Genomic DNA, 17011 nt, shown 5'->3' with positions numbered 1-17011 from the left:
CTAACCTTTCAGAAAAACCTCGCTGCATAGTTTGGATGCATTTTTTCCCTGAATCACTGCCCACAACTCAGTTTTTCAGTGACTCAAGTACGTCTGGTATTCAGCTCGCTGCCGTCTCTGCGGTTGGAAAAATGACGGAACTAATCAAGGCTTTGCAAGGCTGACTGTAAGGGGAGACCATTGAGAAACATCAACAGAAAATGTGAATCTATAGTGGCCTCGAGCATCCAAGGTTTTTCATATATATTTCAGAAAAACAGACAAGCAAGCACGTCAGACTGAAAAACACCATGAAAAATCATTTCTGTGTCCTGAGAAAATCAACTATCAGATACTTGACTAAGGTTGAAATAAAGATATAAAGTTAATTTAAATATTCCATAAAAATTCTAACAGTAATTTAATATCTGTCCTTATGCGTTTGTGTGCATCTGTGTTAAAAAAAAAAAGACAATAAATGGTTCACAAAACAATAAAACCCACAAACTGAACAACAAAATACATCAAGAAATCACAGGTAACATTAGAAAAAGGCAATATAGTATAAATATAGTGCACATAACTGATCAGGAATAATTTCAAAATGGCAGAATAATGTTCAACCCTCTCATGAAATTAGCATAAATTGTGTAACTCCAGATTGAATTTGCATTAACTTTTTCAACTATGTTAGCAATTAGCATGCTAAAAGTGCACTTTAACCATATTATAATACAATAAAATAAATAAAAAATGTGCACACGGTGTTTTTTGTGATGAATTATGCAACTCCACCAAATTTCGATTGGTATTCTGGGAGTCGAATCTAAAGTCGGACAAGACACGAAGCAAAAACTTTCCAAAGCCATACTGTAGTCCTTAAAAGTAAGAGCATGCAAGTTTCTCTTTTGTCCTGGAAAAGTTTAAATCTTAAGCTGGCAAAAATATGGCTAATATGGCAAAATGTACATAATGTATGTGGAATTCACATTACTGACTTTATATCTCTTGTTGTACTACATTAAAACTTGTTTATTTATCTCAACATTTGCTGCCACTGTTGCCCTTGTTGACCTAAACTTTTATAGGTGATAATCAAAGTATCAATAAGCCAAAATACACTCAATCCAGTCTTATAACGTAACAAGAGCTACTCTACCGGCACATACAATCAGCCACTAGCCCTTAGTCATACTGTTGCACACTTGGGTTCACCAAAAAGCTTTTGCTGGTCGGCATTAAGCACCACAATAGACTTTCTCATGGTGCCCCTTTACTAGCTAAACTCCCACAATGGTCTCTGCCTGCAAAAACAGAACTAATGGCAATCCGAGTGATGCCTGCTGTGGTCAGTGCAGCATTAAATAGTAAGACCAGGTACTACAGCTGATCTACTAGACATTTTCTGACATGTATATGGGAATACACAGGACATCTGGAGAATTTAGTACTTCCCTTTGTGTTTGGGCACCATCAGTGGAAACCAATGACACATTGAAGCACCTCCAAAGTTCTGCAGCAACTACATCAGTTAAAACTCTTTAAATGATGACTCATGAAGGTGTCTATGTGACGGAGCATCTCCTCACATAGTTTCTCCTAATTCTAAAAGAATTAGTTTTAAACAGAGTCACTCATTTTTGGCCGCAGAGGGATCAATGCGAACCCTAACACACTCAGCAGAGGATGAAATTTACATCATGTGGACTCTCGCAAACCAGCATGAATTGGTTTTAAGGATAAGCCCACTTGCATCCACGGTCTTACTTCTTCAGTTAGCTCATGACAACAAGTGAAGGTAGGAATGTAAATTGACCTGTAAATCAATAGCTTTGCCTTAATCAGACAAGTACAGCGTCCATATCCCTGCAAATGCGGCTTTGCTCTAGCTCTTAACCTCTAGTTCTGTTCATTCCTCACTCAAGAACAAGAAGTCCAGGTATGTACCTCCAAAACATCATCCCCAACCCAAAAGGCAAGGACAAGAACAGGCAAATCCACACTTGGAGGTATCAAATCTCATGCAAGCAGCTTTGCTCTCAGCTGCAAACCTCTTAACTACAAGCTGGATGTCATATTGAATTCTACAGGTGGATTGATAATGTGGGCATTGTACTGAACTGTCGTGGTGAAGAGGAATCTGAGCCACAAGGCGAAGCTCTCGATTTACCAGTCCATCTATGCTCCAACCCTCACCTATGGTCATGAGCTTTGGGTAGTGACCAAAAAAATTAGACCGCGGGTACAAGCGGTCGCAATGAGCTTCCTCCTCAGGGTGGCTGGGCTCAGCCTTATCGATAAAGTGAGAAGCTCAGACATCCGGAGGGAGCTCGGAGTAGAACCACTGCTCTACCAGTTGAGGTGGTTTGGACATCTGATTCGGATGCCTCCGGGGAGACTTCCTTTGGAGGTTTTCCAAACAAGTCCACCTGGGAGGAGACCCCGGGTAGACCCAGAACTCACTCGAGGGATTATGTATCTCATCTGGTCTGGAAACACCTCGGGATCCCCCAGGAAGAGCTGTAACGCATAGATGGGGGGAGGGACATCTGGAACGACCTGCTTCATCTGCTGCCTCCATGACCTGACCCCGGATAAGTGGAAGAAAATGGATGGATGGATGAATTCAACAAGTCAGTAACAGCTTTACCTTGTCTGAGAAGGTGTCAAACCTCTCTAAGGGCAGAAACACCTGCAATCAAACTGTCATCACCAACTTGTTCTTCTGTTTTATGCTCCCACATTGCGAAGCTGCAGCCAAAATACACTAGCGTGAGGCAGGACGCCAGCAGAGTCCGAGCCCTGCTATTAAATCACTTACAAGCGTTCTGGTGTCTGCATGTGTGGAGAGACTGAGGTGGCAAGGAAACAAGTTTAGAGCAGTTTGCAGGGGTTAATTTAAGTTTATAGTCACCCGTTGAAGGTTGACCTCGATTTAGAAAATACTACAAGCGCTCAACACGTGCAGCAAATAATAAAGAAATGTCACTTGGAGGTATTTCTATCGTGGTATCTGAGGATGGGGGTGGTTTTGATTCTTCAGCGCCGCACAGAGAAAAACACACAGCAGCTATAGGCTTATATGAGCGAGAAAAATGCTGAGATTTTCCCGCCGTGTAAAATTATAGCCCGTGGAAATGCCACAGGGCCGTGGGGCAGACAGTGGTGCTTTTGTTGTCCCACCCAGAATGACAGGCAGGACCACAGAGACGCCAACCCGCCATATAGACCGAAAAGATACGATGGCAGTAAGGAGGCCAGGACTGTGTGCTGGGGTTGAACATTAAAAATCGGGGAAGAAAAGCCTCATTTTAGAAGTTTATAAATGGAAAATTTTAAATCAGGGACTCAAAAAGTGTAGTTTTACTGCACTAGGAGGTAAATAGTAATCAGATAAAGCCGAAAAAGCAGTTATTAGCAGCACGATAAACTACAATTTCGGTCAAAAGTGAAAGTTTCCAAGTGAAGAAGAGCACAGATAAGATCAGATCACTGGAAGAATGAAAGGAAGAGACTGTCATCAGCAGAGAAATGACAGCATTGTGGAACTTAAAAAGACCCGTGTTTACATCTTCACGCCACGCAGCCTATTGTGGTCATACGAATAATGACGGTAAAAACCTCAAAGATGTGGGTGGAGACCACAGTTCCAGTCCAGACTCCTGCCAGGAGCCAGCAGCGGTTTCTTTTAATTTTCCTTTAAACCCAAAGTCACATTCAGACTGCAAACAGCGAGAAAGTGAAGCCTCATTTGTTTGAATGGAGGAACAATGGAGACGCCTGCAGCAGAAAGTAAACAAATGCAACCTTCTGCTGCTCGTGATGATGTGTCTTCAAGTGTTTATCCAGTTAATCTACACTTCAATAGGACAGCATGTTATTTTATATGAACACAACGCACAGAAACATCCTGTTAGCTTCAAGTTTTACATTTTAATTTGATGAATGTAAATGGAAAGTCAAGATTTTGAGCTAAACTGAAGTCTTTCAAGCAGAGACAAACTAATTATTCTAAGTGAATAACATTGAACTACAGCTTGGAAAACGGCGCCCATCTTGGTTAGATGTTGGAAACGAGAAGTCTTTTAGTAAACTTAACAACATATAAGAAGGAGGGTGTAAACTTCAGTCTACAATAATATGATTCTGGTGTTATTAGCCCATTAAAATATACATAATTCCCATAAATAAGGACTAGTAGGGAGCTTCTAGCACCTTCTAATAGGCTCAGCAGGCAAAGTGTCATCCATCCTGATCACTGATGAACAGAAAATAATCCTTGATAATGTAAATAAGTGCAAACATATGAAATATAACTGGCGGTTTGTAACAGCTGGTAAATGCAGTCCAAACCATGATGCTATTGGGCTATTCCATCTTAAATGATCATGGGTCTTTCTGCTCAACTATTTTTGATTTTTTTGAAACTTTTTAAAATCTTTAATATAGATATTTAAAATGGTATCTATGAAATTTTAGCATCATATCTGAGATAATTTCCTTTAGAAATGGCCAGTCGACCCACTTTTAGCACATTTTTTGCATAAAGTTTGAGGCTGCTTGGATGACAACATCTAAGGAACTATTAAAGATAAAAGCCTGAAATTTTCACTGTTATTTCACATCATGACATTGATTTAAAATCTGCAATATCAGACAAGTAGATCAAATAATCTCTGAATATGGCTAAATTGAGTGAAGAGCCATGAAAACTCTAATCATTGAAGAAATTAACAATAAAAATGTGATAAAGAAATCAGCCAGTGATGGTTTTTGAACCACAAAACACGTATAATTGTGTTTCATGTGAAATATTTGACCACAAAAAATGAGAAAAAAGTTGTGTTTTGTTGAAATTTCACAACTGATTGAGCAAATTAGACAAGTTGGAGTAATATTTTCATTTTTGGACCCAACTTATCTGTTATATTTATTAAATTTATATACTTTTTGGAAGGGATGCTTGAAGGTATTTGCAAAATAATGCACCTATTTAGACTATTGGAAGGTGGAGGATGTCCCTACTGGTCCATATGTGTGGAAGAGATGCTAATAAATGGTTTCATAACATCTAAAATTCACCATTTACCTCGACAACAATTACATTTTCACCTATCAGGTACATATAACACAGTCCTGAGGTCCTTCCCAAGTCGGTTTCACCACCATTAACACCTCCAGGCTTATCAGCTGAGGGTTTTAACATTCACTAATCCCCAGATTTCAATTTAGATATGGGGTGAAACCCATTTTACGACTAAAATGAAGTCAAAAAATGTACTTTTTTAGGCAAAAACTTGTTTCAACACTAAGAGGAGAGACTAGATTTCCTAAAATCTAATCAAATCTACTGAAAAACAATCCTAAAAAGTTGATTTTCATAGTCATTTTACCCAACAATTACGTCACTGCGTCTCATATTGAATATTAAATCAGAATCTGTAAAACAAGCAGCATTTGCAGCCGTCAGATAACCGTAGGGGGATAAAGATCTCAGTCCTCCCATGTGGAATGTAGCTGATATAAACACTAAATACACTCAGTTACTTCCCACCTTAATATCTCTTAATGTAAACACACGGATTTACTAATAAATCTGCAATATTTATCGCCTTAAAGGCTTTCTCTTCATATATTGATATAACTTTTAATCCACAATTTCCGAGCTCTCCACGGAAACAGTTTGAGCCTCGTGTGTCTGAATGAGGGTATTGTTGTGTGTCTGATAGTCTGATGATCTTTATTGCAGACGTCAGTTTGTTTCAAACCTCCATCTGCTCCAGACCTGGAATATAATCCAGATTAATGCACACGATTCCCCCCGACTCACGCACACACACACACACACACATGCATGCACGCACGCATGCACACACACACACTTGTTATATTGTGAAAACACAGAAGGATACACAATAACATCTGAGCACAATGAGACCCACTGTATTTCAAATGCATTAATGCTCACACACACACACACACACGCACACACACACACACACACACACACACACACACACACACACACACACACACACACACACACACACACACACACACACACACACACATATAGACAGACACACAGACACACACACAGAACCACACACAAACACACATACGTACACAGAGTGTATCTGTATACAGATACACACAGACACACAATAATAGCCAAACATGCAAACGCACACACATATACATACAGATACACACAGACACACAAACACACAATTGTAACCAAACACACAAGATATACACACACACACTTGATATTTTGTGAAAACACAGATGGACACACAATCACATCTGAGCACACTGAGTCCTACTGTGTTTCAAATGCATTAATGCTCACACACAGACACACACTAACACTCATGCTGCCACACAATGGCGTAATCTGGGTCAGGGTTGGTGATTTTTGGATCGACACATCCGTTGTCTGGGTGACCCAGTGGCTGTCGTCGCATCATCAAATCAGAGCGTACGCATCATCAGCGTGGGACGACGAGTGATTTCTCTGTGAGGCGACGTGTGAGTGAGTGGATTAAATCATCAGGATCAGGGACCAAACCTGGAGGACCGCTCGGTTTGACTGCGAGAGTGTGTGTGTGTGTCTGTGTGTGTGTGTCACCTCCGAAGCCCGGCCTCATGGCGAAGTCGTGCTCCTCGATCCTCAGCAGTTGTTCAGTTTTTATCAGCAGAGTTTTGGTGCTGTCCTGTCGCTTCAGCTTGTAGTCGATACGTCTGTAGAAACAACACACACAGACACACAGACACACACAGTGATTAGTTATATTAAAGCTGTAATTGCAGGTTTTGATTAGAAGACACAGTTTGTGGTTCTCTCGTCTGTCAAACCACAACTTCAATCAAAGACGTGGCTCAGATCCACCAACAAATAACACACGTACAAGTTCTGTTTAGTTCCAGAAACCAGCCTGAGTGCTGCTGCAGACTGTCGATTAAACACATGATGAGTGTTTAACACTGTGTGAGTCATCACGTCCTCAGAAACAACCTTTTAAAACACAACACCCATTGAGGCAGAACAGGTTTACAACGTTTATGGACACGACAACAGATAAACTCATTCAAACTTGTTATTTTATCATCAGATCATTTTAGTTCCTGAGAAACATCAAAAATCAAATTTACTATGAGCTAAAACTTAGCTTTTTGTATCTGATCATGAAAAGTCTGCAAAGAGACACAAAATTACCACAAAGACGCACATAATTCCTACAAAAAAACACACAATCTACCTACTAAATAAACATTAAATTACTATAAAGAGACAACCAAACTATCGTTAAGAAGAGAAAACAAAACTGCCATTAAAAGACAAACAAGCTACTCAGAGAGACACAAATTTCTACAGAGAGAATCAAACTATCAAAGAGACACAGAGACACGCAATGGTCACAAATGGCTACAAAAAAAACAAAAAGACTGTAAAGAGACACAGAGAAACACAGTTAATACAGACCTAAATGTACCACAAAAAAAAACAAACTATTCAAGAGACATAAAACAACCACAAACACACAAAATGACTATAAGGAGAAAATAAATGACTTTAAAAAAGACACAAAGAGACACAAATGGTTGGAAAAAACACAGAATGACTACAAAGAAACACAAAATAACTACAGAGACACAAAATAACCATTAAAAGACACAAAATAACTACAAGAGACACAAACTGATAACAAAGCAGCACAAAATGACTAAAAAAACACAAAATAAGGACAAAGAAACACAAAATGACAACAAAGTGACACAAAATGACAACAAAAAACACAAAATGACAACAAAGAAGATAAAATGACTACAAAGAGACACAAACTGACTATAAAGAGACACCAAATGACAACAAAGCGACAAAAAATGACAACTAAGAGACACAAACTGACTTTAAATAGACACAAAATGACAACAAACCGATGCAAAATGACTAAAAAAAACACAAACTGACTATAAAGAGACACAAAATGACAACAAAGAGACACAAAATAACTACAAAAAACACAAAATGACTGCAAAGAAACACAAAATGACTAAAAAGACATAAAATGACTACAAAGATACACAAAATAACTATAAAAAACACTAAATTACCATAAAGAGACACAAAACAAAGACACAAAGACAATCAAACCTCCAACAAAGTGACACACAGCATTAAAAAAAAACCCTCCATCTTGCAGTATTCTGTGCAGACGTTGTCATGGAGACGGTTAAATTACTCTCACATGGCCTCAGTTTGTCACAAATAAACATCTGGGGACGTTAAAACATCTGGATTTCATGCAGAAGGTAAACAGAGCACACTGAGTGAGTTGGAGCTCCAGGCTCTGCTTTAACGTCACCATACGTATTTTACGGCTTGTCGAGTGTCTGCGGTGGTCACAAAACATGAAATAAACACAGAGTGCAGCTACACAAACTGCTAAACGTGACGGTGGAGCAGGGAAACCCCGGGCAGACAACATCCAGGGAGCTGTAATCAGAGCTGCACATACAGCGTGTGAACACAGCGACACTTTAGCGGCAAACACACACTCACGAGGTGGTAAAAGCGATAAAAAAAAATCAGCTAGAGATTTCCCCCGCTGACAAAAAGCCTCTTTCAAAGTCATACATCTTAAAATACACAAACAAGGACACATTTGTCGCCGCGCTGCTATGGTCATCACATAATTTGAGCCAAATCCCATTTTCCGTAATCCCTCAAATTAACCTTTAATCACACGACACAATCCCCCCAAAAAGGAATTTAATACTAATCTCAGTCCCCAAGCTAATTTAATTAAATAAAATCAACACAGCACGTAAAGTTTGACCCAATTTTAACAGCAGCTCTTGTTTCTATAGTTTTAGCAGAGCAGAAACTCCTAAAAAAAACACTGAGACACAAGATGACTATTAAAAAAACACAAAATGAGCATAAAGAAATACAAAATGAGCATAAAGAGACACAAAATGAGCATAAATAAATACAAAATGACCATAAAGAGACACAAAATGATCAAAAGTGTCACAATACTACCACAAAGAGACACAAAATGACTTCAAGGTGACGCTAGAGGCTACATGGCTGCAATAAACAAAGCAGAAGTAGCTGGAAATAAACTACTGGTAGTTCAGTGTTGGCAAGCAGAGAGCATCGCGGGAGTTTCGTTAGTAAAGGGGCACCATGACAAAGACTTGTGTAACGCTCAATGCCCACTTGGTTAATGTTACAGGTATTTAGTGCAGAAATAATCAAGAAGTTCAATAGGAATTATTATTACTAATAACAATTATTAATGTCTGAGTTCCATTTAGCTGCTTCTGTTTCAGGTCGTTGCATTGTGGATGTTTGTTATTTCATGTTTACAGATTTTCCTAGAAAGCAGAAACCTACAGAGTTATTTTTACTTGAGTCATTTTCTGTTTCCTGCCTGAGTCACTGCGTCGTTTCAGTGTCAAGGTCGTATTTTTATCACTGTGTTGCAACACAAACGTCAGCTGTGGAGTAAAATGTGACATTTACAAACAGGGCAGCCAGAGTTCAGCTAACAGCTGCAAAATCAGAGTTTTACTGACGCTGAGAGTCTATGAACAGTCAGATATGGAGCTTTTATTATTAATACAACATCCTAAGCAAACGGTTTATTGTTATTGTCATGTTTTGCAAATTTTTCCTGCAATTATTTCTGCTAATCTGGCAGCAGTTTTACATCTGAATGAGCATTTTTATGCTCAGTTTTCTGTAAAAGCTGCAACAGAAAACTTTACATACAAGTCTTACTGAATATAAAACATATGTTGATGATTGTGAAGCCATTTGTGGAGACTTTTCACACATTTTTGCACCAATATTGGTCCAAAAACCACCTCTTTAATTTCCATTCCAGCTGGATTTTCTTGTTCTAAAATGTTCTGAGAAAGTTCTGCAAAGCCCCAGTTATGTTTCTTAGTTCCCAGAATCTTAAAGGCTGAATAATGTTCGCTAAACACACTTTATAACAGTTTGGTGTTCTTGAAACATTTTCTAAATGCACTCTGCATTGTGGGGCGTTTTTTTTTTTAGAAGCATTAGCAGCTAATTGTTCCACCTTTGTAAATACGTCACATTACTGGAACATTTTTCAAAGAAAGTTCTGCCTTCTGAGACCTCAATAACATCTGGAAAACATTTTTTGAATGTTGCTTACATAACATTCCTCCTTGTTCCTCGTTGTCATTAAAACTCAAATTTGAACCCCTAAAAATACTCGAAAACTTATGAAAACTTGCACACATCAGGACCAGCGAAATATTGCACAGGTATGAGTCTAAATGGCTCAGTAGCGCCCCCTGCAAAATTTCAAACATTTGCTATGACCAGTAGTGTCACATACAGCTATGAAATTTGGTACACATACATTACCAGTCAAAAGTCTGGACACACCTTCTCATTCAATGGTTTTTATTAAATTAGTTTGTACATTGTAGATTAATACTGAAGACATCAAAACTATTAAAGAATACATGTGGAACTATGTCCAGAAAGTGTTAATCTACAATGTAGAAAATAATACAAATAAATTAAAACCCTCGAATGAGAAGGTGTGTCCAGACTTTTGACTGATAGTGTATGTAACTCATCAAGACGCACAAAAATGTAATTGAGACTCATTCCCAAAACCCAACAGGAAGTCGGCCATTTTGAATTATGTGTCATACTTTGACGATTTTGGGTGATTTTTGGACATTTTCAAAAGCTACAAACTCAAACAGGTTAAGGCCGACACAGCTCAAATTTGGCCAGGATGTACAGCCGAACTTTGTGAATAAAAGCTATCAAAACACGCCCCAAAAGTCTGAGGTCATGGAAATGGTGGCCCCCCGAAATTTAGATTTTTCGCCATAAAACAGGAAATGATGTCTAACTAGCCTGTACATGCTCTAATCTGCATGAAACTTTACATGTGTGATCAGTGTCTGGTCCTCATTACATCCATAGGCCAAACCACACTTTCAGCCACAGCGCCACCTGGTGGACATGCTTGATGTCTCGAGGACCCATTCAACGCTGCTTGCAGCTTTAATTCTGTATTATGCTCCTGAAGGTACTTCTCAGTCTCAGCTGTATGACAAATATCATACCATAAGTTTTCCCGTCGCTCTGTCTGAATGCAGCAACAAGGAAAAATAAAGTGACCAATGTCTACAAGACTAAATGCAAAACCATGTTACTGATCCCAAAACTGAAAAGAGCTTCAGTCAGCTGCACAGACACGAAGCTGAACTCAATTCTGGAAAGTTGACCGCTTCTTTTTCTCCATTAATCAAATAAAACACTATTGGAGGTGCAGATTAACATTTTTTTTAAGCCAAAACCTGGAATATGTTAAAACTGCAGCGTTCAGTCATCCAGTGGAAGCAAAAACAGTTTCTTCTGCTTTTAAGCTAATATAATCCACCTGGAGGAGTTTGAAGCCAAGAAGCCATCACTTTTCAACACATTTCCATTAATTCAGGAGCAAATTAAAACAAGAAATGCTCAGAAGTGAAATTTTCTTCCCGGCAGAGCTGTGTGGGTTTTCATAGAGAACAGGGAAGTGAAAGTTACTAAACTATGAGGTGTCTTCATTAGAAGTGAAATCACAACTTCCACAGAAATTGTCATCAGTCAAAGATCTGCAACCAAACCCCTCATGGTTATCTTTCTGTTTTCCCAAAACAAGTCAGATCTAGATAAAGTACTTTACCTGCGAGCTCCTTGATATTATCAGGGTTTTTTCACTCTCTTAACTCTTATCTTGGTCATTTTAAAGGCCACACATGCGGCATCTTGTTTGATTTTTTATCAGAACAGTCGCAGCTATGCAGACCTTCAATCATCTAACATGATAACACCTGCAGATGGTTTATATTGCCCTTTATATGCTGCCAGTGTAGATTTCTTTGTATAACTGTGTCAAGGACATTGTCTGGAATATGAAAATATTAGAACCATGATGGGGGGGGGACTGTACGACTCAGAAATATGTGCTTAACGGAAATAAATGACATTATTTTAAAGACTGAGGTGTTCACATGTAGCAAAGAAGGTAAACCAGGCAACATATCTAATCATTAACAGATCTAATTACTGACGAGTTTAGTATGCAGGGTGATATTATTTAAATTTTCAGATTAAACACACATTTAATAAATACAAAGACAGGACAAGGAATGCTAAGAAAAAGCTTAAAGTTCATTCTGATGAAAGTAAGTGAGTAAAATGTGTGTGAAAACACTCAGAAACTACTTTGTTTTATAATGTTAACCTTTGTTGACCAACATTTTACACATTTAGTCTTTATCTAGAAAGCTATACCAAGTAAAACACAAGAAACTGCATTAATAAATGTAAAGTCACTTTGTGTCATTTTTATGAGAAACAGCATCAGTTTCAATATTATTTTTGCTTCTATTTGCTTTTAAAATGTATAAATTAATGTGTTTGGGCAAATTTTCTGATTAAACAAGACCACAAATGCTAATAAAGATCCTAAAGGTCATTCTAATTTAAGTAACTGAGTAAAAAAATGTGTAAAAACATACAGAAACAGCTTTGTTGTGCAGCATTATACATATTTAGCCCTTTATTTAGAAAGCTACAGGAAGTAAAACACAAGAAACTGCATGAATAAATGCAAAGTCACTTTGTTTCGCTTGTCTGTGTCATATTTATAAAGAATCAGCATCAGTTTCAATATTATCTTTGCTTCTATTTACTTTCAAAATATATAAATTAATGTGTTTGGGCATATTTTCTGATTAAACAAGACAATAAATGCCAATAAAAATCCTAAAGTTCATTTTAATTTAAGTAACTGAGTAACAAACTGCGTAAAAATACACAGAAACTGCACTAATAAATGTAAAGTTGCTTTGTTTAGTGTCAGGTTTTGTGTGTCTGTCATTTTTATGAAGAATCAGCATCAGTTTCAATATTATTTTTGCTTCTGTTTGCTTTTAAAATGTATAAATTAATGTGTTTGGGCAAATTTTCTGATTAAAAAAGACAATAAATGCTAATAAAAATCCTAAAGTTCATTCTAATTTAAGCAATTGAATAAAAAAATGTGTAAAAACATGTAGAAACTGCATTAATGCAAATTCACTTCATTTTGTGTGTCTGTGTCAGTTTTACGAAGAAAATACATCAATTTCAATTTCAATTTTGCGTCTATTTACTTTAAAAATCTATAAATTAATGTGTTTGGGCAAATTTTCAGATTAAACACACATTTTAGTTTAGATTATTGCGCGCATTTTACATTAATAACATGATCCATCATTGACATCATTTTGTCTATAAAGCTACAGTAAGTAAAACACAAGAAACTGCACTAATAAATGCAAATAAAACTGTATCAGGAGCAGAAAAGAAACAGCCAGAAACCGCTTGAGGTTCGGAGCAAACTGAAAACGTGCAGAAAACCAGCTAAACTCGTGTTTTGTTTGCAGTTTGGTGCAAAAACTCTCACCCTCCAAACTTGAACTTGCTGTTCTCGCCCAGGAAAACCTCCTTGTGCTTCCGACGGTTGGAGCTGCGGCCGCCGGTCACCATGGCGACGAGGCCGGTGGCGGCCAGAGCCAGGCAGGTCAGCAGGTCCACCTTCATCCTTCACAGGTTCCCCGGCGTCCTGCGGTGCTCTGCGGCCGGCTGGCGGCTCACGTGCACGGATCCGTCCGGCTGCATCCCGGCCGTCTCCGGGAATCTTCCCTCCACGCCGTCCATCCACCCCTCGTCCTCGCGCCGCTTTATCTGGCGGTTTTTGCGGTTCTATCCCTGATTAAAATCGATATGAATCCATTCCTCGCGGCGATAGAGGAATGACACTAATTCCACCCTAATCTTCTTATCCACGGCCACAGCAATCTTTCACTAACCTACAAACAGTCGCACACACACAAACCCGTCAGTAATCAGGATTTTCTCAGCGGGACGATGAAAAAACAGGCACCTGGTGTGATTATGTGAGGTGAAGGCACACCTCCACCAAACGCAAAACCAGGCCACTGGAGGCAGCTCAAACCACAAAAGGTCGACAAGATCTGCGGAGGTTTTAATCCCAGCGAAAAGCGTCTAATCTGGCCTCACCTAGCGCCTTCCTCAGCTTACACCTCTGGAAGACATAATCCCAAACACAATCCAGCAAACCTGCAGCAACAATCACAAACAGAAACAAGAAAATCCCTCAGAGAGCGCAGCACTCCTCCAAGGCTGCTCAGTCCTTATATCATTCCCGATGGATGAAATCGTCAAAAAAGTAATAACATAAATAACGGCAACATTTAATATAGATGTACCCACAAACAAACTGACGCTGTGCTGAGCACAGGCGTGTGTTATGCATGTGGACGTTACGTACGGATACCGAATCGTGTGACCTAAACATGTAGCGGGTGGCGGGAATTGATGGGACTCAGAAACACCCCCACAATTTAATCAATTGTTCCTTGTATCATTTCTGATGGATAAGTCCCGTTAAGTCTGCAGCCGTGGATTTGTAGTAGGATCACAATCATGTGATCATCAGCAGGCAGCTGATGTAGTGTTCACTTGTTGTCATGGTTACACTGTGCCACTATCTGGCAATGATACAGAAATATTTAACAAATCCATGGATCCAGACTATAAGCCGCATCACTGCCAAAATCTAATCACTTGGTCCTTGTGTCATTTCTGACCTTCCCTGAAAATTTCATGCAAATCCGTTAATCCGTTTTTGAGTAATGTTGCGAACAGACGGACAGACAGACAGACAGACAAGTGTTCATCATCACGTAACTCCGTTGTGCTCCTTGGAGGAGTAATAAGACACTAAACAACAGAAAGGAGACAAAACTGTAACAAACAAGACACAAAATAAAATTGAAACAAAACAACTCAAACAAAATACAAAGAACTAAAAAAAAACATTGAATCAAAAACCTCACAAACAAGATAAAAAACAGAAAAGAAACACATGGCAACACAATATAAATACAGTTATTAAAGGAAAATCTAGTTACAGTATTAAACTGTAAACAGCATTTTCTACTGCAGAGTAATTTAGTGTTTAAATAAATTACAACTGTGATACTAAAAGTACAGTAAAATGCATTTTTTTGCTGACAAATGTACTCTGATTGTTACATATTAAACATACAAATGCATTTTTTTTAGTTGTTGTATTCATGGTTGGGAAAACGGTGGTTGTGGAAATAAAATTTAAATCAAACAAAACTAAAACCGAAAATTGCAAAACACTGTTTCAAGAATCAAAACCCAAAAAACTCTAACTAGGCAAAAAAAATTCTAAATAAAAAAATTCACAAACACAAGGAAAGCAACAGTCAACATTTATATTAATAAATTTTTCTGTGATTTAATTTGATTTTATGTGTAATCTAATAAGCTGAGAAAATCTGTAAAATAACCGGTTGAAAAGGTGACTTTCTAATCTTTAATGCACATAATTATTATTTAAAATACCAAATGAAATAATGGTATTTTTTGTTGATTTAAGTGAAGTAAAAGTAGTGTAATTTTATTAATTCATTTTTTAAATAAAAAAATGCATTGCAATTCATACTTTTTTCAGCACTACCACTTAAATGAACATTTTTTATTAGTCTAGAAAAAAGCTTAACTGAGAGGCTCTGAAAATGATTTCATATAAAAATGTTTTGTTAACAGTTTAATTGTTGTAAAACTATTTAAAAATTTAACTACAACATTTTTCTCCATTGATAAATTAAAAAAACTGACAGATACAGCTTTTCAATCCTTAATATACAATTTTTTTGTTTCAAATAACAGTAAATAACTTTAAAATAATGGTATTTTTTGCTGATTTACGTGATGTAAAAATATCATACATATGATATATATGTTTTGTTTTTTTAGGTTTTTTTTTACAGTTTTTGAATTCATTTGTTTGTGTGTGTTTTTTTTTTTTTTACAAATATTTTATGAAATTCATACTTGTTCCTGTGATTTTACTTGATATTATCTGCAATTTAAACAGTGTAATTATACAACCAACTGTTATAATAAATAAAGAAGGGTTACTATATAAAAGCACAGATCTTTAACGTGGACATTATTTACAGTTTTGGCATTTCATGGTGACATAAACGTAAAAACATAAATTCATAATTCTAAATATTTTTAAAATTTAATATAAAGGCTCATACAAAAAAGCTGCTACTACTATCATGTGGAATGACAGAGGATCTGAATATCTTACAGTAGTTTAAAGAAGCAAGACACAGCCTGTTTGACCTGATAACGAACAAGATAAAAGATCCTTAAATGACCTGAGAACAGCCTCAGGCTCAAAGTTAAAATCTAGATTCTGATTCTGGTTTGAGATTAAATGAGAATATGGTGACGCTCCGTAACGGTTTGTTTGTTTGTTTTGTCTTTGGGGTCATTTAATGGGTAAAAAATGGCCACAAAATCATGAAATAATGAAGTCAATCAGCGACACAGAAAGCTGAACAAATGGTTCAGCTCAGAGGAATAAATGGGTCGACTTTTTTTTATCATGTAGTTTAGAGGTCAATCAGGAGAGTCCCTGATATTTATGAACGAATCAAAGTGGCGTGATTCATATGACTTAGTCCTGATTGCAGCGCTACTCATTAACAATCCGTTAATCATTAATGTCGACCGTTTCACAGATGTATCAATCATTTAATCATTTACTATCAGGTGATTCCTCAGTCTTCTAGGACATGTTCTTTTGTAGCTACTCACAATCTTGTTATGTTATATAGTTCTATAGTTATACAGTTCTGTTATTTATTAATAAAAAATTAATTGGAAATATGCACTTCGTCAGGACAACATACCACTAAAAAAATGTGGTTTGGATCCTCTTGAGACTGTTAGGAAGCACCTTTGGAATAAACAGCAAGTTTCATGCAAAGATGGTGACATCTTTTTAAATATAAAAACTAAAAACAGCACCTAAATATGAGACAAAAACGTCCCTGGAAAAAAGAAGACCAAAATCTTTTC

The 17011-nt window shown here is 37.4% G+C and overlaps 1 protein-coding gene across 2 annotated transcripts in view; it reads right to left on the bottom strand.

Moving 5' to 3' along the window:
* LOC111580144 (gamma-aminobutyric acid receptor subunit rho-3) overlaps positions 1-17011 on the bottom strand; it is a 49217-nt gene that overhangs the window by 15967 nt on the left and 16239 nt on the right. The window contains exons 1-2 of one of the 2 annotated variants that reach the window (XM_023287753.3): positions 13485-14915; positions 6611-6723 (exon numbers count right to left, since the gene is read on the bottom strand). In XM_023287753.3, coding sequence (XP_023143521.1) covers positions 6611-6723; positions 13485-13621 — 250 coding nt within the window. In that variant the 5' untranslated portion in view covers positions 13622-14915. Of the gene's footprint in view, positions 1-6610; positions 6724-13484; positions 14916-17011 lie in introns of those variants that run through there. The other variant, XM_023287754.3, reaches the window with a different exon arrangement.

The sequence above is a fragment of the Amphiprion ocellaris genome, chromosome 22 (genome assembly GCF_022539595.1).
Source record: "Amphiprion ocellaris isolate individual 3 ecotype Okinawa chromosome 22, ASM2253959v1, whole genome shotgun sequence".
Taxonomy (NCBI): Eukaryota; Metazoa; Chordata; class Actinopteri; family Pomacentridae; genus Amphiprion; species Amphiprion ocellaris.
Note: the sequence above shows the minus strand (reverse complement) of the source record. Positions and strands in the feature narration are given on the sequence as shown.